Source organism: Aethina tumida, chromosome 2 (genome assembly GCF_024364675.1).
Source record: "Aethina tumida isolate Nest 87 chromosome 2, icAetTumi1.1, whole genome shotgun sequence".
Lineage (NCBI taxonomy): Eukaryota > Metazoa > Arthropoda > Insecta > Coleoptera > Nitidulidae > Aethina > Aethina tumida.
The window spans coordinates 4,395,049-4,418,028 of record NC_065436.1 but is presented as its reverse complement, the minus strand read 5'-3'; the positions used below and the strand labels follow the sequence as shown (position 1 = coordinate 4,418,028).

General features: G+C 26.4%; 5 protein-coding genes across 10 annotated transcripts in view; 3 read left to right on the top strand and 2 right to left on the bottom strand.

Annotated features, from left to right (window-relative positions):
* The window catches only part of LOC109596240 (uncharacterized), a 45,874-nt gene extending 32,750 nt beyond the window's left edge, over positions 1–13,124 (top strand). The window contains exons 4-5 of one of the 3 annotated variants that reach the window (XR_007547369.1): positions 10,237–10,319; positions 11,772–11,913. Coding sequence is in view for 2 of the 3 variants with exons in the window: in XM_020011735.2 (XP_019867294.2) it covers positions 11,772–11,939 (168 nt within the window). In the remaining variant the exon portion in view is untranslated. Of the gene's footprint in view, positions 1–10,203; positions 10,320–11,771 lie in introns of those variants that run through there. The other 2 variants (XM_020011735.2, XM_049963717.1) reach the window with 2 other exon arrangements.
* A 32-nt stretch (positions 13,125–13,156) lies between these two features.
* On the bottom strand, positions 13,157–14,352 carry LOC109596271 (3-hydroxyacyl-CoA dehydrogenase type-2). The gene is made up of 5 exons (XM_020011778.2): positions 14,191–14,352; positions 13,967–14,134; positions 13,745–13,909; positions 13,444–13,681; positions 13,157–13,390 (listed from the first exon to the last, which is right to left on the bottom strand). The coding sequence occupies exons 1-5, from the start codon at positions 14,197–14,199 to the stop codon at positions 13,200–13,202; spliced, it is 771 nt and encodes a 256-aa protein (XP_019867337.1). The 5' UTR covers positions 14,200–14,352; the 3' UTR covers positions 13,157–13,199.
* Positions 14,353–14,421: 69 nt separating this feature from the next.
* LOC109596270 (uncharacterized) lies at positions 14,422–15,587 on the top strand. Its single transcript, XM_020011777.2, has one exon. The coding sequence runs from the start codon at positions 14,479–14,481 to the stop codon at positions 15,541–15,543; it is 1,065 nt and encodes a 354-aa protein (XP_019867336.1). The 5' UTR covers positions 14,422–14,478; the 3' UTR covers positions 15,544–15,587.
* Positions 15,569–16,539, bottom strand: LOC109596272 (UDP-N-acetylglucosamine transferase subunit ALG14 homolog). Its single transcript, XM_020011779.2, has 2 exons — positions 16,368–16,539; positions 15,569–16,314 (listed from the first exon to the last, which is right to left on the bottom strand). Exons 1-2 carry the CDS (start codon positions 16,387–16,389, stop codon positions 15,635–15,637), a joined length of 702 nt encoding a protein of 233 aa, XP_019867338.1. The 5' UTR covers positions 16,390–16,539; the 3' UTR covers positions 15,569–15,634.
* A 1,851-nt stretch (positions 16,540–18,390) lies between these two features.
* Positions 18,391–21,403, top strand: LOC109596241 (odorant receptor Or2). 4 transcript variants are annotated; one of them, XM_049963720.1, is made up of 6 exons: positions 18,393–19,516; positions 19,570–19,669; positions 19,712–19,822; positions 19,879–20,034; positions 20,090–20,150; positions 20,860–21,403. In XM_049963720.1, exons 1-5 carry the CDS (start codon positions 18,747–18,749, stop codon positions 20,141–20,143), a joined length of 1,191 nt encoding a protein of 396 aa, XP_049819677.1. In that variant the 5' UTR covers positions 18,393–18,746; the 3' UTR covers positions 20,144–20,150; positions 20,860–21,403. The 4 variants fall into 4 exon arrangements, with proteins under 4 accessions (XP_049819679.1, XP_049819677.1, XP_049819676.1 ...); XM_049963722.1 differs by lacking the exon at positions 20,090–20,150 and having other exon boundaries at positions 18,391–19,516; XM_049963719.1 differs by lacking the exon at positions 20,860–21,403 and having other exon boundaries at positions 18,394–19,516; positions 20,090–20,179.
* Positions 21,404–22,980: the final 1,577 nt, after the last annotated feature.

Here is a 22,980-nt window from a genome sequence, read left to right as displayed (position 1 = left end):
TTTTTTTTTTTTTTTTTTTATTTTTCTCTTCATATTTTGGTCGTTTGTCTGAGAAATGCTTTAGTGTCAGAAATTAAATAAATTAAATTATTTATTAATGCTTCAATACATTTATAAATAATATTTTAGAAATGAATATTTGTTTATACACGTAAATTTTGACACATTCAGAATTTATGTATATTATTTTAATCGTATCTATTTGTTACAAATAAAAATACATATATACAGTGGTGGAAAAAAGTAAGGAATATTTATTTACTTGTTCCAAATATTACATAATGTTTTCCCTGATTTGTTGCAAATTTAAACAAATTAATTTACTGCAAGATCGGTCTATGCAATTTTTAAAAATAAATATTCCATACTTTTTTCCACCACTGTAAGTAAATTTATTAAATTATTTAAAAATTTTATGAAATTTTAATTTTTTTATTAAAATTATTAGAATTGTTTAAAAAATTATTAAAATAAATTGTTGAAATTATCTAAATTAAAATTTATTAAATGTTTTATTATAAACAATGATTAAAGTTATATAAACTTTTTAAAAATTCATTACAGCTGTCTTAAAATTAAATTAATTAATTCATTAAGTTGACTAAAATATTAAAGAAAATATATACAAGCATTACAAACTTTATTAATAAATAAATTGAATTAGGAAATCCATAAATATTTGTATATTGTATCTAGATTAAAAAAGAAATATTTAAAAAAAAAAACGATAAGGCAGTATAAGGTTCCTAAATCTATGAAAGGAAATGTTGAAGTTACTTAGTTTAAAAAAAAATTGAAAAAAAGAATTAATAAGGATACTAAATTAATTTAAAAAGTTCTTCAAATATCCAAGCTATTAAAATATTTGTGAATGACATTTAAAATGTAAAATTAATTAAAAAGTTTATTAATTAATTATTTGGATTAAAAATAAATTAATAAAAACGTTTCAAGGTCACCAAAATTCAAATTAAGTTTGCTAAATTAATTTTGATTTTAAAAATAGAAATATAAAAATCTATAATTATTACAATAAACGAAAAAAAAATATATCAAAAATATCATAAACCAGAGTTATTCAAAAGTTGTTTGATTTTGATGAGATTAATATAATCAAAATTAAATTAAAAAAATAAGAATATAAATGTAGATATTTTTAAAAATTGTTTATAAATTGAATATTAATATGAAAAACTCAAAACTTGAAGTTTATTATTAAATAAAATTCCTACAAAATTTTTAATAAAATTTAAATAGTTTACACAATTCATTTTAAAATAAAAATCTTACAAAATTATTAATAAAATAAAAACTAATTGAAATGAAATTAGTTAGAATTAATTTTATTAGTGCAAATTATTAAAATGTTTTAAATGCCCCTAAAAATTTAATTATATTTGTTAAATCTTAATTTTAAAAATAAAAATTATAAAAATGTACAAAAAATCGATAAAAAAATATATCAAAAATATATAACTATTAAAAATAAATCCAAAATTTTAACGAAATTAGTAAAATTAAAATTAAATTAAAAAAAAATGTGTAAAAATTTTTAAAAATTGTTAATAAAATAAAAATTAATATGAAAAACATTTATAAAAATTAATTTAATTTATTAATTTTGTTTAAAATTTTTTTGGAGAAACTAAAAGTCATTTAAAAATTATTAAATAAAATTGTTACAAAATTTTTAATAAAATTTAAATAGTTCATAAAAAAATCATGTAAAAGGAAAAAATCCCAAATTCTTACAAAATTATTAATAAAATTAAAACTAATTGAAATAAAATTTGTTAAAATTTTAAATTAAATTTCATTCGTGCAAGTTATATTTTAATTGCCTTTAAAATGCTACCAAGTTTATTATTTAATTATCTGGATTAAAAATAAATTACTAAAAACAGTATAAGGATACCAAAATTTAAATTCAAATTAGATTTGTTAAATGAAAAAAATACCACACTAAATGTATTAAAAGAAAAATTAAAGTTATTCATGTGTTACTAAAAAAATTAAGTTAATGAAATTAGTAAAATCATCAATTCCAATTACATTTGCTAAATTAATGTTGATTTTAAAAAAATACTAATTCACTAAGAAAATACTAATTTTTGGTAAGACAAGAAAAAAATCTATAATTATTACAATAAATGAAAAAATATATCAAAAATATCATCAACAACTGTATTAAAAGTAAGATTAAAATTATTCATTCAAATCATAAATTTAATATTATACATTCTGCTAAAATTAGTAATATTGTTAAATTGAATATTACAAAAAATATGTTACTTACTTTAATTAATTAGCAAAGTTTTATAGAATAATAAAAGAGATTCACATAAATATTAATGAAATAATGTGTTGGTATAACAATAAAATATGTTACTAACAAAATATTATTAAAGCCATATAGATTATAACAAAATTATAAATATTTTTAATATTGTTCAAAATTATTAAAATATTCTTATTTAAAAATATTATTTATATTATTAAGATTGGTACAAGATTTTAAATAACGTCACAGCTGTCAAAATGGCTAAAATTATTAAGAAAAAAGTGTTACAATTATAATAATTTATAAAACAAATTGTTTTAATCAATGAAGACAGTTATTCGATTAGAGTTGATTTACATGTTTACATTCTGTTAAAATTAGTAATATTGTTAAAATGAATATTACAAAAATATGTTATTTACTTAAATTTATTAGCAAAGTTTTATAGAATAATAAAAGAGATTCACATTAATATTAATGAAATAATGTGTTGGTATAACAATAAAATATGTTACTAACAAAATATTGTTAAAGCCATATAGATTATAACAAAATTATAAATATTTTTAATATTGGTCAAAATTATTAAAATATTCTTATTTAAAAATATTATTTATATTATTAAGATTGGTACAAGATTTTAAATAACATCACAACTGTCAAAATGGCTGAAATTATTAATAAAAAAGTGTTACAATTATAATAATTTATAAAACAAATTGTTTTAATCAATGAAGACAGTTATTCGATTAGACTTGATTTACAGGTCCAACATGCTGGTACAATTTAAACTATTCATTCTACCATTCTAGAACTGAGCACAGTAGATAATTAGTGAATTAAGTAATCAAACTAAATATAACTTGCTTATGCACTTTATAAACATTATTTATTTTGGTATGAATAAATACTGGTAATGTTCATATTTTACCCAAACTTATAGACGTAAGTTTGGAAGTGTATATTGTTTGTTTGTTTACACACAACTTTGTGACTCATGTTAGTTATTAATCATCGGGAGATGCTGTAATTAATGAGGTATTGTCTTGTATTTCTACATAATTAATTTCACCAGAATTACGCAAGTTGATTATTAAAAAAAAGTAATAAATAAGTTTTGATGAGATAATAAGTTTTGTTGGTGATATCAGTGATAGATATTTTTCATTTTTAATCTGTTAATGCGTTCCTGATTAACGAAGACTTTAGGCGTTAATTCGCTCTGGATCTGTCACGATCAGAATTTGGCACTGCGTTTTGCGTTAAAAATAGCCGGTTGTAAATTACTGGACTGTTTAAAAAGCACTATTGTGGATGAAAGCTATTAATAAATTTCTCGCATAGTTGCCAGGCCAGACTTTGTGGTAGGTTTACAATAAATTGAACAATGGATGAGTAATTTTTCGGGGCGTATCTGTGCAGGAAAAAATACAGCAGGAAAAACACGATTGCATGCACATGTTTCACAACTATTCTTGAGATAAGTTATTCTAGTTAATGTTTATTGATTATTAATTGGTGATAGGAGATAAATACTATCATCATGATCAATATTGATACCCATCAACAGTTCCTTGAACCATTAAATTACCATACAAGTGAGCGTAGACCGAAACCAAAAACTATCGTTGAATGAAATAAAAAACAAACTGGTTCATGTAAATTTAAAGAGGCGAGTTTTTCCAGCGAATTAACATCAATAATGGCACACAACGTGGTTTTGGGAGCGGCAACTCCACACATCTTCCACCAGCTTAACGAGCTGTTTCCACACTATCCGGCCTAAATGTCACACGTACAGTTAGGTTTCTCTGTTCAATTATTTTTCGATTTCTTTTATAACAATCGTTTTCTAATTGACTATTTTGCGAAAGTCACTTTTTTGATGTTAATATATTAGTTGATTAAAATTCTGGTTCAAATTTATCATAAATATATTGTAACAATTGATATATACTTTTGCAATTTTGATTTAAATTTAATATAAATTAATTATTAATATAAATTTAAATAAGTTTTTAAAAAGTAAAAGTAGTAAATAATAAATTCAAAATAACTTAAAGTAATTGAAAGAAATTTATAAAAAAATTGTGGCCTATAAAATGCTTTTAAAAAAGGAGATTCAAAGAAAACTATTAATAAATTAAAATATTTTTAAAAAATGTCAACAAAATTAAAATTAATTTAAAGGAAATTTATAAATGGTAAATTTATTTGGTACCATTAAGTTAATAAAATAAGCATTCTTATAAATATTATTAATTCAAAAGAAATTTATTTAAATATGTTACTAAATTTGTTTGGTGTCAAAATTACTTCTTAAAAAGATAACAATGTAAGAAAATAAAATTACATAAATTTTATTATTAATTTAAAGGAAATTTGTTAAAAATATTCTTAATATTGATTATTTGATACTATTAAACATTAAAAAAGGTCAAATTTTTATTTATAAATGAAATATTAAAAATATTACTAAAATTGTTCAAAATATTAATTTAAATTGATATTACTAAAAGTAAAATTAAAGTAATTAATATTTAAAATATTTATAAAGAATTGTCAATAAAATTAAAATTAATTTAACAAAAAATTGTAAAAAATATGTTTTTTTAAAAAGTTGAGTAATAACTAAATTTAATAAAACAATATTGGAAATATAAATTTGTGAAATATATTAGAAAATTGTTTGACACCACTAAATAATTAAAAAACAAGAAAGTATATGAAATTAATAAATTTATTTATTATTATTTATTAAATAAATTTAATAATGTTACTTACATATTTGTTAATAATATTAACTAAACATTATTATTTGAAATCACTAAATAATGTTTTTTTATTTTTAATGTAACTTACCAAATTAAATTTGTAAAAATTGTTTTTTATATTGTTAAAAATTATTTTATTTATTAAGCAATAAAACTATTATTTAAAAATTGTTAAAAATTTATTTTATTTAATTAAAATATTTCATTTTTAATTCATATTTTTGAAAAATAATAACACGTAATGTATATTTTAAAAAAAGTATATGTAGTTTAAATAAAAAAATAATAAAAAATTAATTTAAATTAAAAAGAAATAAAATATTTAACTTAAGATTAATAAAATTAATTACTGTAATTTTAGTTCATATTTTTTAAAAATAATAAAATAAAATATTTAACTTAAATATTTAATTGAAATTAAAACAAAAAAATTAAAATTTAAATTTAAAAAAATTCTTATTTTTTAATGTAATTTACGAAATAATAATAAAATTAAAATTAATTTAAAGGAAATTTGAAAATAATAAAATATTTAACCCAAAATTAAAGAAATTTATTAAATATTTAATTGAAATTAAAACAAAAAAATTAAAATTAAAATTTAAAAAAATTCTTATTTTTTAATGTAATTTACGAAATAATAATAAAATTAAAATTAATTTAAAGGAAATTTGTAAAAATTCTTCTTAATATTGTTAATAAATTATTTGGTATTATTAAACAATAAAAAATACTAAATTTTTATTATTTAAAAATTATTAAAAATTTGTTTTATTAAATTAAAATATTTAATTTATACTTTTGAGAAATAATAACATATAATGTAAAATATATATTTTTAAAAAAAGTATATTTAATTTAAATAAAAAAGTAATAAAAAGAAATAAATTTTAGATTAAATATTATATTATTTTCATTTAAATTAAATATTTATTTTATTATTTTTTATAAATATGAACTTAAATTAATGAAATTTATTAAATATTTAATTTCAATCAAAATAAAAAAATTAAAAGACTTATTTTATATTTAAAAAAATTAAAATATTTAATTTTTAATTCATATTTTTGAGAAATAATAAGGCGTTATGTAAAAAATATAAAATATCTTTCCATTTTTAGTAATTGAGTAATATACAATGAAATTTGATATAAATAAAATAAATGTAAATGTACCTATATGTTAAAATCTTTAATAATTATAAAATTGTTCCTAATAGAAAAAATATCTAAAATTGAATTGTAAGAAAAGATTTTTTTTAACAATAAATATATAAACAAGACCATAATGAAAATTTATATATAAATTTAAAATTTCTAGAAAGACAAAAATTATATAATAAAAAAATAACAATTAGAGATTTTTATATTACCAGTTAAGAATTTTTGAAATAAAAAAATATATATTAAAATTAAATAATTTAAAAAAATTTTACACTTTTTTTTTAAATATATGAGAAATTTACAAATTTAAACAATGTAATTTGCATATGACACCAATATTTTATCTCAACTGGAATATTTAATAAAAATAAAATGTTTGAAATTCACCTGTTTCAAATTATGTTCGAAGGACAGTTAACTAGACCAGGAGCGAAACAAATGGCTTGTTCCACGTAATCGAGTGTCGGGAAACCGATTGACATAACTAGTGCATTAGTGGCAAAACAACCAAAAACGGAAGCGGACATTTCCGTATAGTTTTGCAGGTATTGCACACGATAATAACCGATTGCCGATGGTCAATCGGGAAAATTGAGGCACCATTAAAAATTGAAAGCGATATAGGAAGTCGATTTTAAATTGTCGGACTCAGATAATCTTGTCCATCGGAAATTGTGCTCTTGAAACGTGTGTCACTTCCGGCTATACTGAAAATGCATCTTGCGGTGGGACTCGTTCATTTTAATATAATACAAGGGCACATTAATATATAGTGTTTTTAGAATGAGTCGCATAGAAATTATTAAATTCATTAATTATCAGTTTTATAATGGTTCTGGAAAGGTAGGGTGTGCTATGTATGACCCGCATGTTTGAGGCTCTTTAAGTCAACTGTTATTATGGCATTTTGTGATTAATGAACTGATATGGAAAAACTACGTTTGTTGTTTTATAAATTACAATTATTATCGTGGAAATTATATTGTTAACTGTACATATTATTAACCGTTAAACTTACCTTTTAATAAAGTTATTGTTAATTGAAAAAATATTGACTTTTAATCATATATGAACATGTGAACATGTATGTAGTTGTATGTTATTGTTTATTATTTTTTAAATTTAAAATAAATATTTTAATTTTTTTATTTTAATTTCAATTAAATATTTAATTTTTTTTTTTTTTAATTTTGAATTAAATAATTTTTTTATTTTCATTTAAATTTAAAATATTTTAAGTGAATTAGTTTAGTTTTTTAGTTTAAATTAAATATTTTATTTCTTTTTAATTTAATTTTTTATATTTTATTATTTTTTTTTAATTTAAAATAAGTATTATATTTATTTATTTAATTTAAATTGTATAATTTATTATTTTTTTAATTTAAATTAAATATTTAATAATTTTCTTTAATTTTAAATGAAATATTTTATTTTTTTTTATTTAAATTAAATATTTTATTATTAAATATTAAAATATTTTAGTTTTTTTTTAATTTAAATTAATATTTTATTATTATATTTAATTTAAGGCTTTTTATTATTTTTTTTACATCACATCTCATTATTTTTCAAAAATATAAAACAAAATTACAATAACCAATAATAAATAAACATTTTATTTTAATTTCAATTAAATATTTAATATATATTTTTTTTAATTTTGGATTAAATATTTTTTTATTTTCATTTAAATTTAAAATAATTTTAAGTGAATTATTTTAGTTTTTTAGTTTAAATTAAATATTTAATTTTTTATTTTTTATCATTATTAATTTATCACAAATTTTCAAAAATGTAAATTAATATTATATTTTATTATTATTTTTTTAATTTAAATCATATATTTTATTATTTCTTTAATTTAAACTAAATATTTAATAATTTTCTTTAAATGAAATATATTTTTTTAATTTAAATTAAAAATTTTATTATTAAATATTAAGATATTTTAGGTTTTTTTTTTTTAATTTAAATTAATATTTTATTATTATATTTAATTTAAGGCTTTTTCTTATTTTTTTACATCACATTATTATTTTTCAAAAATATAAACTAAAATTACAATAATTAATAAGAATTACAAGAAATTAAGCTTGGCTTTTTGAATGAACATAAAAAGTTACTACAATAGATAATAAATATTTTATTGAAGATTAATAATTATTCAATTTTAGGGTAATTAATATAAAGAAGCTTATGTGTACATAGTTAATATATTTATATAGTTTTTTATATGACTTAATGTTACAATGAGTCAATAACTTTCTTTATTAGTTTTTAGTTATTTTAATGAAAAACTTAGAACAATGGACAAACGTTTGATCAATTATTACTTTTAGTTAACTAAGAAAGTAATTTATCATTTGAAAATTATGTATTCTATAACTCTTCATTTTCACATTATTTTTAAATATTTTTACAAGACTTTTTAAACACATTATTATTTATTTATCTTAACTGTTTTTATTAGAACTCATAGAATTTTAACTTTCATTGGGGCTCTCTAAAATCATTAGATATAACTTTGTTAAATAAAAAATTAAATACCACTATTAGAACTCAACAGACACAAGAAAATATTCAAAGTTATTTAAAGTCACATGTTTTATTCATGTTTAAATCTCCATTGTATATTAGGTACTTGTTTTGAATAAGATGCATTATCGACTCACCCATTGTAAATAACATTGACATTGATAATTTGATCAAATGCATTAACGCCCTTCTGTGTTCATAAATATAATTATCACCATCATTAAATTTTCATTATCAATTTATACACATGTTTTCCCTCGACTATTAATATTTACATGTGTTAATCAGAGTCTAATTGATTATTAAAGTTTGTTGATGAGTTTAAATTTTAGTCGTTACAACAAAATTTCCTTTTTTCTTTATTATACATAGTTAATTTTGAATAGACGTTTCATTATGGCATTATAAATGCAAATTTATTTCATCAAAGTGAGGGCTTGGTTAATCATTTACTGAAGGAAATCAATTTGTTCCTCCTTTCTATTATTCTTTTATTTTTTCATTAATAATTCGTGTAGTTTTAATTTGCATTACATTTTTCATTCCTTAAGCATTGGAATTATGTTTCGTGTTATTTTATGTAAGATTTACTTTCTATAGAATTAAATATATATTATTGATCTGGATTAATAAATTTTATTACATAATAATTTATGTGACCTAAATAATATAGATTATTAAAGTTATCCAGTCAAATAAACGTCGATTTAATAAAACCAATTCTTTATAAACTTCACCGGAGGATTAATATTGAGTGGAATTTCCAATTGCCGTCTTGTAATATTCATTTCCAAAGTGCCTAAAGAAGTTGAGTATGAATGTCGAAAACTATTAAGCGACACTGAGCCGGAAAACGTTGCAAACCCCATTTCATCGTCTCTCTTTCAACTACTAAAAGGGTTCTGCTGGCGGAACTTCCTGTCCATATTTTTCACCTGACGGCGCATTGAATTACTTCTTCCTCCCCTTTGCCAGACACCTGTCGCACTTTATGCATGCAAATATTTAGTAATTTTAATTTGAGTTTAAACGATTTAATCAGACACGTACAAGTACGAGCATCATTCGTTGTGGGAGTTATTTTACGATGCCATCTTTCATACTTTTTATATATCTCTGTTTATTGTCTGTTCGAGTTTCCCCTGGGCACACGGCCGGAGAGAAATCCAATTTGGACTGTCGCGTCCAGTTTAAATATTTACTTCGATACGTCACTGCTCTGTTTGTAAAATTACAAAAGCCTTTTCCAGTTCTAAAGCATTTCTCAGGTATTCCATATTTTATAAATGAAAATCACACAACTGACTCATTTACCTTAAGTTAGTTGTGTGGCTTTAGTCTTAAAATTAGTAGACACAGTTTTGGTATATGGTTAACGTCTAAACAATGTGTCTAATCAACAAAATTAATCATGTAAATTAAGCTATTTAATGACTATTTATTCTAGGCTGGCATGATTTTATAATTTGCTTGAATTTAGGTACTAAATAATATGGTAACCGGTGATCTCTGACTATCTCGATAAAACGACAAGAAACTGCCAACACTTAAAAATTGTCCTTCGTAAGTTACGCTTTAAGCACACTATATTTTTCACGGTTTTAACAATTTACTGGGCGCGTCCTCAGATAATGCTATTTTTTGTCAGGGCCACCATCGATTACGATGCGGTGGTGTAACATTATTATTATTTTTTATGTATAATTAGACGGGATATGTTTGACATTAGAAATCAATATCTGAGGTTTACTAACACACTTAACCACTAACGCTTAATTACCTATTTTCTGCCACTAACTACTATGTTTTATAATGACTACTACCAAAAAAAAACCTTATAATAATGTAAAATAATGAAGTGGGCGTCGTCATTATATGAAGAAGCTTATGGTAATGATGATATTATAAGCCAGCCAAATTTTAATTGATTATTGGCTTATAAATGTTAATTCCATTCCATTGAATTAAAAGGATTAAAAACCGTGTTGGTGAACACCAATTTTCTCTTCCTTCACGGGTTGTTAATTTTTCGTTGGGTCCGTTTTGAAAACACTTGTGAGTGCTGGAAGGTTTCACACAAACAAATGGGAGATTTATTTTTAGTTTTAATGTTTATTACACATTTCATAGATTAGCATTCCATTAACACATGTACTTGTGTTGACTAAAATAGTTTTATTATAGTTGCAATCAGTGATTATTATTAATTGGTGTTATTTTTCCGTAATACGTAACTATCAGGATTCATCGTAATAGGTACAAATTAAATTTTTTGCTTTTCCGTTTTGCTTCCTGTTTTTATAATTTCTTGGGGGGTGAGGGGTGTGTTTTATTTTGCATTTCAACTCATTTACTAACACACACACACTCAATAACCCTTACTTAAGTCACTTGCATGGTCTTACACGCCAAACACATCTGAACTGCAGTTGTCTACAGTTAATTATATTTATGTAATGTACCTGTTTAGCAATGGGAAAGGCAAATTACAAACTTAATTAGTTATTGTTTTTGCCATTGCATCAATTTTGTGATTGTTTTAAGGAACCACACTCTTGTGCTTTTGGTAAAACGGAAACTTTTGTTGCCATTCACTCCCTTTCCGAATAGATGTGCTGTGAAATATCGATTTGAATTGGATATGTAATGCTCAATTTAAATTTTTATCGCAAATAACAGTAAGAGTCTAAAAGGTGAACGTAAAGAGAACAGTTGGATATAAATATTCATCCACCGGCTTTTACATCGATTTATTCCATATTGGCGATGTGTATTATGAATTTAGAATTTTAAATATTGCTCAATTTAAGGTGAAATTATCCAGTAGGCTCCAAAAATTTAATAATTCATGGTCTAATTTCGTTTTTATTTTCAGTTCCACCCTCCCAAATCCTGGAATCCCTTCAACTAACACCCCCCACGCATTATATGTACATATAAAACTGGCAAAAAAGTTTCCAAAGCACTCACACACAATTTAGGAACGTTTTTAAAACCGTGTCGTTCAATTCGTAGAGCTTTCATGGAACAGCTGCACTGGAGCAATTGATCAGTTCCGAGGAGGAGGAGGATCTGACGTTGTCGGCTGACGAGGGACTCAGTCCACCGACGCCCAGTCCGTGCGAGCAGAGTCCCGTGCGGAACAGCTGGAAGCACTCCCTCTGGACTAGGAACTACCATTAGTCTATACTTTTTACATAGGCGAAACGAAGCCGTTGCTCGAGGCCATTCACTTTGGGGTTGTGGGGGATGGGATAGGTCGTACTTGGGACGTTCTGTTTGTTGCGTTTAATCAGTTCAGTTTATTGTCTTTTGCAGGATTCAATTTTATGATGTCTCGAATTTAAATCTATTAGGAAAGTCATTGTTTTGCCGTTTATCATTTTTGTTTGGCCAAGACTATTATGGAATGTTTCAATGTTCACGTTTCTTATCAATTGTTGTATATATTGGATGTGACTGGTACTGGGCAACGCCATAGAAAATATCGAAAGTATTTGTTACCCCACATAAGCAGAAACAATGTGAAATACCCATAGTATTTGTATTATTTTATTAAGTAACGTAGTACGTAGGTAATGTTTCTTGTTTTTGATTTTGCTATTTCGTAGTGATAATTTTCTAGTGAAACGAGTTTTGATTAAATAAATGCAGCAGCTCAAACAAGGCCAAAATCGTACTGCCTTAGTATAAAATTATTTTTGTTGTTGTATTACTGTGATATCTGTTAAGGAATACAATTATTCAACCTGTCCATATTGAATTAACATTACCTACCTACATTTTGTATATTTTTCAATTCATAAGCATATCATCACAAGTATTATTAGTATTTGTTTCTGTTGTACTTGTATATGTGCAATCATTTCCTTCTTTGAAGAATTATTAAAATTTATTAAGGATTTCTAACAATTGGGTTCAAACATATACCCAGTTTTGTTGAAGCAAATACCTTTGATCATATTGTTTTTATAATTCTTTAAGGCTAGAACGTACTTTGTTGATACTTCCTCAATGTGTAAATTCCACGCCGTTTTCGAAATTGCGTGCGTATTACAATAATTAATAGAGTAAGTATAGAATATAACCAAAAACATGTGATTTTATTAAATGAGATTATGTGCAAAATATTTTTATTATGTCTATATTTAGGTTTTGCTATGAATTTTAAATGCTTGTTATTTAATATGCGATTGATTCAATACTTGTTCTTATTGTAAGCTTGCCTTATGGCAAATACATATATTTTGTAAAAATAGTTGACAGTGATTTATATATTCAGTATATTCATATTTGATCAAATTAATTTTTTCTGTTGCATGTGTTAAAACATTATTGCTTTACTATTAATAAAATGATATATAAAAACTGTGGTTTTATTTAATTTAATTAAAACACAGTTGAAATATAAAAAATTTATTATATTTTATTAGATTTACAAACTTATGGCTGCATTCTAAGGGCACCGTCAAGACGGATTGTTTCCCCATTAAGCATGGGATTTTCTATGGCACTCTGTACCATCTGGGCAAACTCATCGGGGTGTCCAAGCCTTGATGGGAATGGTACTGACTTCTCCAAGAAGTTTACTACCTTTTCTGGCAAAGCAGAGAATAAAGGTGTCCTAAATAAACCTATAAAAATTGTATTAAGTATTAAATTAAATAAATATTAAGTAGTTAGATACCTGGTGCTATTGTGATGACCCTTATTCCTTGACTAGCTAAATCTCTGGCTAATGGCAATGTCATTCCTACAATAGCTCCTTTACTGGCTGAATAGGCTGCCTGTCCCATTTGACCATCAAATGCAGCCACACTGGCTGTATTCACTATAACTCCCCTACAGCCATTATCATCTGGCTCATTTTTTCCTATCACACCTACTGCTAATCTAATAACGTTAAATGTTCCTATTGTGTTTACCTACAAGAATATAATTTAATTTAAGATGAATATAACATTATTTTAGAGTAGTATAGTAGTTACATTCAAAACTTTTGTGAAGTCTTCAAGTTTATGTGGTAAGTCTTTTTTAAAATTATACGTTTTAAATGCTACCCCAATTCCTGCACAGTTAACAACATTATTTAGTTGTCCGAACTTTTGTTTTGTTATTTCTAAGGCGTCTTGAATGTCGGTTTCAGATGTAACCTAAAAAATGCCCTTTATTATTTTTAATTGTCATGGATAGCTGAATTTTGAACCTACGTTTACGGGGGCAAATATTACTTTGTCCTCGCCTATTTCCTTAGCCACTTCGGCACCTTTGGAAGTTTTTAGATCACACAAAACTACTCGAGAGCCTTGTTTGACTAACCTTTCTACTGTGGCCCTGCCTAAGCCAGAGGCTCCACCAGTTACTAAACTAACTGCGCCCTTAAAATGTTATTTTGTGTGAATATTTTAAACAAATTATAATTTTAAAAAAATACCTTAATCATGGTTTTGAATTTTTGTGGTGTGGTGAGGAGTTAATCAGCTACAATGTATTGATAAAGTGGTCAAGTAATATAAAAACAAGTTGATAAGATAACAATTTTTAATCCGTTCTTTTGTAATGTTAAGGATGATTTAAATAAGGTTAAATTTTTTGACCTCATGCGTAGTGCGACTACTACTAGTAGTTCCGTTGTATCGCACCTAGGTAAGAACTACCGTATATAACCTGATTTTAGAAGACGTATGATAATAAAAGTGTTTACACAACAAAATTCTTAAAAATGGCTTTAGTAGCTTACGACTATGCGAGTGGTAGTGAACCAGAGGAAGACGAGGATGACGAATCACAAAAGTCGTCTGTAGTGATTCCCCCTAAACCAACAGTGCAACAAAATGGGGTTCAACCCAGTTCATCTCAGGACAAAAGTGACATAGATAGTATTGTTGATGACGACCCTCCGCCCGCTACTTCAGGACTGTTCTCTAAATTGCCTGAAACAAAATCAGTCTCAAACGAAATAGCAGAGGGCCAAATTGAAGACTTCATACCAAAATCAAAACCAGTTAAAGAAAGGCAAAAGGTGAAGATAACTATACCATCTTTATCAGAGTTTGCTTCTTTGGATGATGATGAACCTGTAGCCAAAAAAGCAAAGCCAGCAGGCAAAGGCAGTAGTTTGCTGTCACTTCTACCTCCAGTTAAAGGCTCAGTGCTGACAGCCAAAAGCTTCGTACCCAACAGTGTGGCCAAAAAGCCCAATTCACAGAAACCATCCACAACAAACAGTTTAGTACCAAATTCAGTGAGACTAAAAGCCGAAGCTAAGAAGAAGGCAGCCCTGGACAGACTTACAAAGGCAAAAGCAGCAGCGGGTAGTGATGCTGAAAGTGATGATGAGTTTGAAATGCCTGAAACATTCGATGATGACATGTGGCAAAAGTTATGTGGGAGACCCAGTAAACCTAAAGAAATTATCACAGAGCCTGAGCCTGTTGTTGAATCAGTTAATATAGCACCGGAGCCAGAAAAACCTTATGATGGTCTAGACAACCAAGCATTTAAGGAGTTGGTGGGCAAAACTAAACGCCCCGTCGGCAATATAAGGATGATAGACATTAACGAAGAGGAGATTTTGCCGGAGAAGGACATTTGGATGACGAGGGCACTGACTGACCCAGAAATGGAGCAGAAACCTGAAGAGGAAACTGTGGATCCCACGAAAAGGAAAAAGCACCACATTACTTACCTCGCCCAACAAGCAAAGGCTAATGAGCAAGACTTGAAGACGCAGTGGGCCACCAGCAGAAATAACCGACTACAATCTAGAGCTAAATACGGATTTTAGATATTTACTTTTTATTAAATAAAACTTATTTTATTTTTATTAAATGTATTTATTACAAAACAACACAAATCACATTTATTACAATTGAAATTCACAACAATTGGCCAATATATTCTGATCTCTTTAATTTTTTCTTGAGTGTAGGCCACTGGACTATGAAATTGTCAGCGAAATATGTCATAATCTTGCCACTCAAAGAGAAAGTTCTAGTTCTGCAAAAGCTTTCCACAAACACAATCCTTATGTCTTTCACACCTGTAAGTTTCAAGAAAAATGCCACAAAGCATACAGGTATACAAGTACCAGGACCATTACACAAAATTAAATCAGGAAGTGTATATACTATGACATAGAAGCAATAAAGTGTGGCATGCAAGGTTGTAAAAATAGATGTAAAAAAGGACTGGTTGACTTTACGACATCTTGGAATTGGTAAGATTTGATGTGTAATTTCAGGTACATCATCATAAGCATGCTGCAGTTCACAACGTTTATAAGTTTCCAATTGCCTCAGTTGTGCTAAACTATTCATATCATCATTGGCAATGACGTAATATCTTGGGTTGTATCTTGTAAAGTTTAAAGGTTGAATAAGCTTGAGCATTTCGGTTGTGTGCCCTCCTGAACCGAGACATATCAGTACACTGGATGGTGTGGTTCTTCGTACGCTACTTTTTCTGTTGTGGCCGGTAGTGATTTTGAATATAACGTACATGAAACGGAGACATGCCATAAATATTAAAAGGATACATACTTCATAGACGACTTGTCCTGAAAAACTTGTTATTTATTTATTAATTGTGAATAAATATATATTTGCTTACGACAATTGGAATCGAGTGTCATGATTTAGTTTAGCGTTTAGTGAACATTTAATTCAAAGATTTTGATGTTGGGCTGAGCCCATTTAAACAATATTGATTTTCGTAAATCTGCGCAAACTGGTATTTACAAAATTTTGACGTTTAGATCTTACGCACAAGCCAACATATGCTATTCGAGTAGTTCCAGTGTAACATTTAATCCAATAGACACGAACTCACTAAGATAAGTAGTTGTTATAACCACTTAGATTGATAAAAGTTTAGTTTATTTAAATTTTATGAACTTTAATTTTAATTCTAATTTTGCATAATGTTGCAGTTTACTATTACTAGTGCACATGCCCCTGATTTTAAATATGCGTTTTTATTTGAAGGTTGCTTTCTATATTTTTATATAACCACTTGTTTTTTGATTTTTAATTAATTGTCTGATTTGCTTAAACAAAAGTGAATGATTTTGGTCTTTGCAGTTGATTACAGGAAAAAGAAGAATAAATGTAAGTTTTATTTAATATATTACTTAATAATGAGATGACAAAACATAAGAACAAAGATGAATTTAATTGAGTAAGTTACAAAAAGAAAAATTGTCAAATTCAAAGTAAAACATCATATCAAAGGGGGCACAGAAGAGAAGCAACTAACATACAGGTAAGAGTTTGTCAACAAAAACACAATTTTTTAAATTTGAGGGGCTGTATTTATTTCAGGAAAAACTTATTTAGATTTTTCTGCCACCAAATTTACATCTTGTATATATAGACTCTTATTTATGCTTGTTATTTCAAAATAACATATAATAGTTAATATTAATAATGACAGTTATTATTTTTATTCTAATTTAAATTTATTAATTCTGTAATAATAAAAGCATGGCTTTAAAATGTGGGAAACTGATTTAAAATATAAATTCTTAATTGTTGATTTATTTCTGAGTTATTTCGATTAACCTAAGTGTAATAAATTCTTTAATTTGGTGCATAAGTTCCTTCCAATTAAGCCTTATTTTTGCAGACAATTTCATAGTCCAGAATATTGATCAATTGAAAATTTTTATTTGTACATTATTAAAGTTCCTTAAAAACCAAATTTCATATTTTATTTAATAACTATAATATCAAACAAATGTTATTTTAATTAAATATATTTGTACTAATTAAGGTACTTAAATGTTATGTATATATTTAAATTTCGATTTAATCATAACATAACCAGAAAAGTGAAGTTATTTAAACTTATTTGAATAAAATATTAACAATTATAATTAATTAATTATGATTAACTTATTTTTTACCAAGATATTAGCAATAATTAATTACAATAGTTTAAAAAACTAAATATTTACTTTAAATATATAATAATAAAATTTATCAAATTTAAATAAAGTTATTTTATTTATTAATACAAATAAAAACTATAAAAATATTCAAGTAACTGATAAATTTTTGGATTTACTAAACACTAAATGGTTGCCAAAGATTAAACTAAAAAAATACTAATTAATCTACATTAAGTAAATTTACATCTGTAATATATAAGAAATAATATAATAATATATAACTATGTCAGTGAATGATTAATTAACAATTAAGTAGTGAATTAAATATTTATTGTGTTTTAATTACAACGTTTACGAAGTAATTTATTAATTTATATAGATCAAAGACAATAACTACTCTAAAATTCAGATTTTACAACTGCAATCTATTATTATAATGCAAATTTTGATCAGCTGAATTGAAGCAAAACACTGGAGGTATAATTAAACAATTATTGAAGTATTACAGTCTTATTATTAGAGCCTTTTAATAAAAGAATGTTTAATATGATATTCTACAAATTTTTAATTTTAAATGCTTATAATATAAATGACATAAGTGATTAGTCAGTTTCCAGATTAAGATGGAATTTGGCGACTGTTACATGAAGTTACAGTTACAAAGAAGCTAGCCACTTTGATCATCGATCACCAAACCATTATTGAGTACCAGTTTAAGATATTCATAAGCTACTTTAAAATATATATACTGTTTCAGGTATTCAGAACATTAACGTAATTCTTCTGATAGATTTCACATTAAATTCCATACAAGTAGCCTCTAATTACAACGTTTACAAGGTAAGTTATTAATTTATATAGATCAAAGACAATGATTACTTTAAAATGCAGATTTTACAACTGCAATCTATTAGTATAAAGCAAATTTTAATCAGCTAAATTGAAGTAAAACACTGGGGGTATGATTAGACAATTACTGAAGTAGTCTTATTATTAGGGCCTTTTAAAAAGAGAATGTCTAATATGGTATTTTACAAATTTTTAATTTTAAATGCGTATAATATAAAGGGCATAAGTGATTAGTCAGTTCCCAGTTTAAGATGCAGAAGGAAATCAACTTCTTGAAACTGCTGAAGATGTTCATGATGCTTTCGGGCATTTGGCGACTGCCCTTAAAGAGCAAATTGTTTCAGTCACTATACAATAATTACTCTGTATGTTTCCAAAGCTACTATTACGTTTTTGTAGTGTGCATGTTCATAGGAGTTAGCATAGTATGGAACTATTCGGTGGACGTGGTGCTGGAGAGCCTCGGCATTTTGATCTTGAGCATCACCGTCTCGTTTAAAATCGGCGTATGCCAGACTGAGACTATTAAGCGACTACTGAGGTACATATTAAAGAAGGAGGACGAGCTGAAGAACTCAACTGACGAGGAGTCGAAGCGGATATACATTGAGCATCAGGGCATGATATTCTTTATCACCAGGGTGATCACGGTTCATACTGCGATTGTGGGGATTTGCCACTTCCTCACCAAGTACCTGACGTACTTGGAGTTGGAGAAAAACCAGTACCCCAACGTTACGATGTACAGAAGGAAACCTTTGCCGTATACAATGTGGTTGCCCTTTAATAGTGACGAGCATTATTTCGGTGCTTTCTTTTTGCAGTCCATTGCAGGCTTTATGGGCTGTACGTACACTGCTGTCACCGTCATTTTCTACCTAACAGGCATGATTTTTATTTGTTCTCAGTTGAGCATTTTACAGCACAAAATTAAGAATTTGGCCACTTCAACACACCAATCAGAAGTAGAAGTTAAAAAGAAGCTATTCACTTTGATCATCGATCACCAAACCATTATTGAGTACCAATTTAAAATACTTATAAACTACTTTAAAATTATATACACTGTTTCAGGTATTCAGAACAGTTCAATAATGACATTAACGTAATTCTACTGATAGATTTCACATTGAACTCCATACAAGTAGCCTCAATATTTTTTCAATTAATCACGGTAAGTATAGTGGCGAAAGTACTGCATTATAACTGCTTTAAGAAACTTCAGATAGATTTACCAATAGTGATGGCCTTTGTTCTTAATTACCTGGCACTGATAGTCGTACAAATTTTCTTCTTCGGTTGGTTCGCCAACGAAATTAAAGAGCAGGTAACCCTCACTCTAACCTATTTCCTAAATCTTTAAGTAATTGTAACTAATTTTAGAGTCTGGGAATTGCAGATGCGATTTACGAACACACTTGGTACGACCAATCGATTTCCATTAGGAAATCGCTGCTGTTGATGATGGTGAGGGCACAGAAACCCTTTACTTTAACTATTGGTCCGTTTGGTGCCATGACCAATAATACGTCCGTAACGGTACACGTTCTATTGTTGAATATTTATTTTTTTACAATTATTTCTATGTTTTCAGATTATGAAAGCAGCGTACTCATATGTAACTTTGATAACTGGGAAGAAGGAGTGACATAATTGTTAAGTTTTAATAAAAGCTTTTGTATAAGGAATAATTTTAACAGTGTTTTACAGCACCATCGTACACTTAACTGAGGAGATAGTATTGAATAAAAATTTTACCATTTTATATTTTTAGTAAAAGCTTTTTAATTTAATCTGTTCTTTTAGAGAGAATTTATTACATTTTCTTACACTTAAAATAGTTTTTACTGAGCTGTAATAAATATTTTATAAACTTTTTAATTGATTTGGAAAACGAAAATAGTTAATGAGGTAAATAAAATGATGAAAAGAAAAAGCACAACAATAATATAAAGTAGTGGTCACTATTACAACAACTTTTTAAATTGTTAATATTTTAGCATAATTCTTTTATTTAACGTGAATTGTTAAAATAATATTAATTTATATGTTATTTTATACAGTATTATAAAAACTGCTATATTCTTATTCTATAAAATGTTAAATTTATTTTGCAGAAATAAGTTGGACTTAAATATAGTAACTGTGTTGAGAGGAATTGTAATATTTAAACCTGTGTTATTTAATTTACCATTAACACTTTGTCTAATATCCTATATACAAACTATATTTATAAGAATACAATATTTTATTTTTTTACATATGATATGGTTTGCTGGATACTCCTGAACCAGAAGGATTAGTTTATTTATAATCCTCCAACACCACAGTTAAACCTTCAATTTACTGATTTTCTTGTTCCAGACTGACTTCACCTTCTCCAACTTGATCAAAGGCTAAGATTCTCTGCCTGACGGTTCTCAAGGTGGCTTCTTCACGGATTTGTTCCACCTCGCTCGTAGCTGCAGTGGATGGATCAGAAGCTGCAACCCAACGCCACCGCCGCATCCGCCCCAAAGGACATCGCACCGCCTTCGAGGAGCAGTGCTGCTGGTACTGATGTAGATGCGAACCGAATTAACGCTTCGGTTTGCAGCTGAAAATTACTTATCTTCGCTTAACGTTTTTGTTGAGAGTAAAACGCTGTAATAGATTTAGGCCTCCTAGTTTGTTTAGTTTTTGTCGTGTTCAGTATTATGCTTGAAACTGTTTTCTGCTTATTGTTCATGTTTTTCCGTTTGTTGAGAGTAGTTTGGTAAATTGTCATGGTTGTAGTTTGATACAACCATGACAATTTACCCTAATTAATTATAATTATCGAGTTTACTCATTACAAAATAATTTATATTGAATGTAAGTGTTATTTAATTTTTCGAATTGCTTTTATGTAATTTTTTAAAAAAATGTATGTGTGAAGACTTTATTAAATAAAAATTTATTCTCTATATCTGTTGTTTTATTTTTTCTCTTACTGAATTGATTTATTTTATTTCAAAGACAAATTCTGGGAACCTACCTTTAGAATCTTAAATTAGAGAATATTTAAGTAGAAACGAACCTTAACGTATTAGTATGTTTAATAAAGGAATCTGTAATGCACATCAGAGTAGTTCCGCATAAGTGCAACAGATGTCACTATCAAGTCACAGCCAAAACAGGAAACTGTAATAATGTTATTACATTCTATAATGGTTCAACAATTTTGCAATAGATAACACTACTTGAGGTTTGCATTCTGTTATCCGGTTACAAAGTTTAAATTTTCAATTTTGATGATTTCGCACTTTTGTATCAGGATCACAGAAACCCGAGGAGGTGTTTTCCCGCCAAAAATGTATCAGGAGTTTTCCCGCCTTTTTTTGAAAATTTGAATTTTCCCGCCATTTTTGTATTAGGAGCTGCACACCTCCTCGCATTTCTGTTATCCTGTTACAAAGTATAAAATTTCAGTTTTCTCACGAAATTTTGACGATTTCTCGATTTTGTATCAGGATCACAGAAACCCGAGGAGGTATTTTCCCGCCAAAAATGTATCAGGAGTTTTCCCGCCCTTTTTTGAAAATTTGAATTTTCCCGCCATTTTTGTATTAGGAGCTACACACCTCCTCGCATTTCTGTTATCCGGCTACAAAGTTTAAAATTTCAGTTTTCTCATGAAATTTTGACGATTTCTCGATTTTGTATCAGGATCGCAGAAACCCGAGGAGGTATTTTCCCGCCAAAAATGTATCAGGAGTTTTCCCGCCTTTTTTTAAAAATTTGAATTTTCCCGCCATTTTTGTATTAGGAGCTGCACACCTCCTCGCATTTCTGTTATCCTGTTACATAATTTAAAATTTTAACTTTCTCATACAGAATTCAATGAATTCTGTGTTGTTGTACCAAGATAACAAAAAATTTTGTCTTACCTGTCCTGTATTAAGTTAATAGTATTAAATAAAACAACAAATTAATTTTAATTTTTCTTTATTAATACACAATACTTTTTTACAATACAAACGTGTTTCTTATTTACAAAATTTATAAATTTGAGTTTTGTATTAGGATAACATAAATAAGCATTTTCGCCCTCTATCCGTAACAACCTAAATTACTAGTGTAGCAGCTTATGTTAAAAACGGAATCTGTAATGCATATGATTGTAGTTCCTACAATGACGTTAAGTGTCACTAGCGTGCTGTACAATAATTGAATTTATTTAAACGATTATCAATAGTTTGATAAATCGAGGACGCCAAATATAAAAGTATAAGATTTTTCTTTATTATACTTTTTTATGGATTACCACTGAAGAAATGGTACCATTCCCAATTACACACATCATCGCCCCCCATACTGAATATTTCCAACTCACATAGAATAAATAACAGGAACCTGTAATGTGGTTTTGTAATAGTTCATCACATTTGTAGCAGATGACACCACACTTAAAACATGTGGCTGACAATATTTAAAGTTTGAAACTAGTTGTTTTTTATTAGCAAC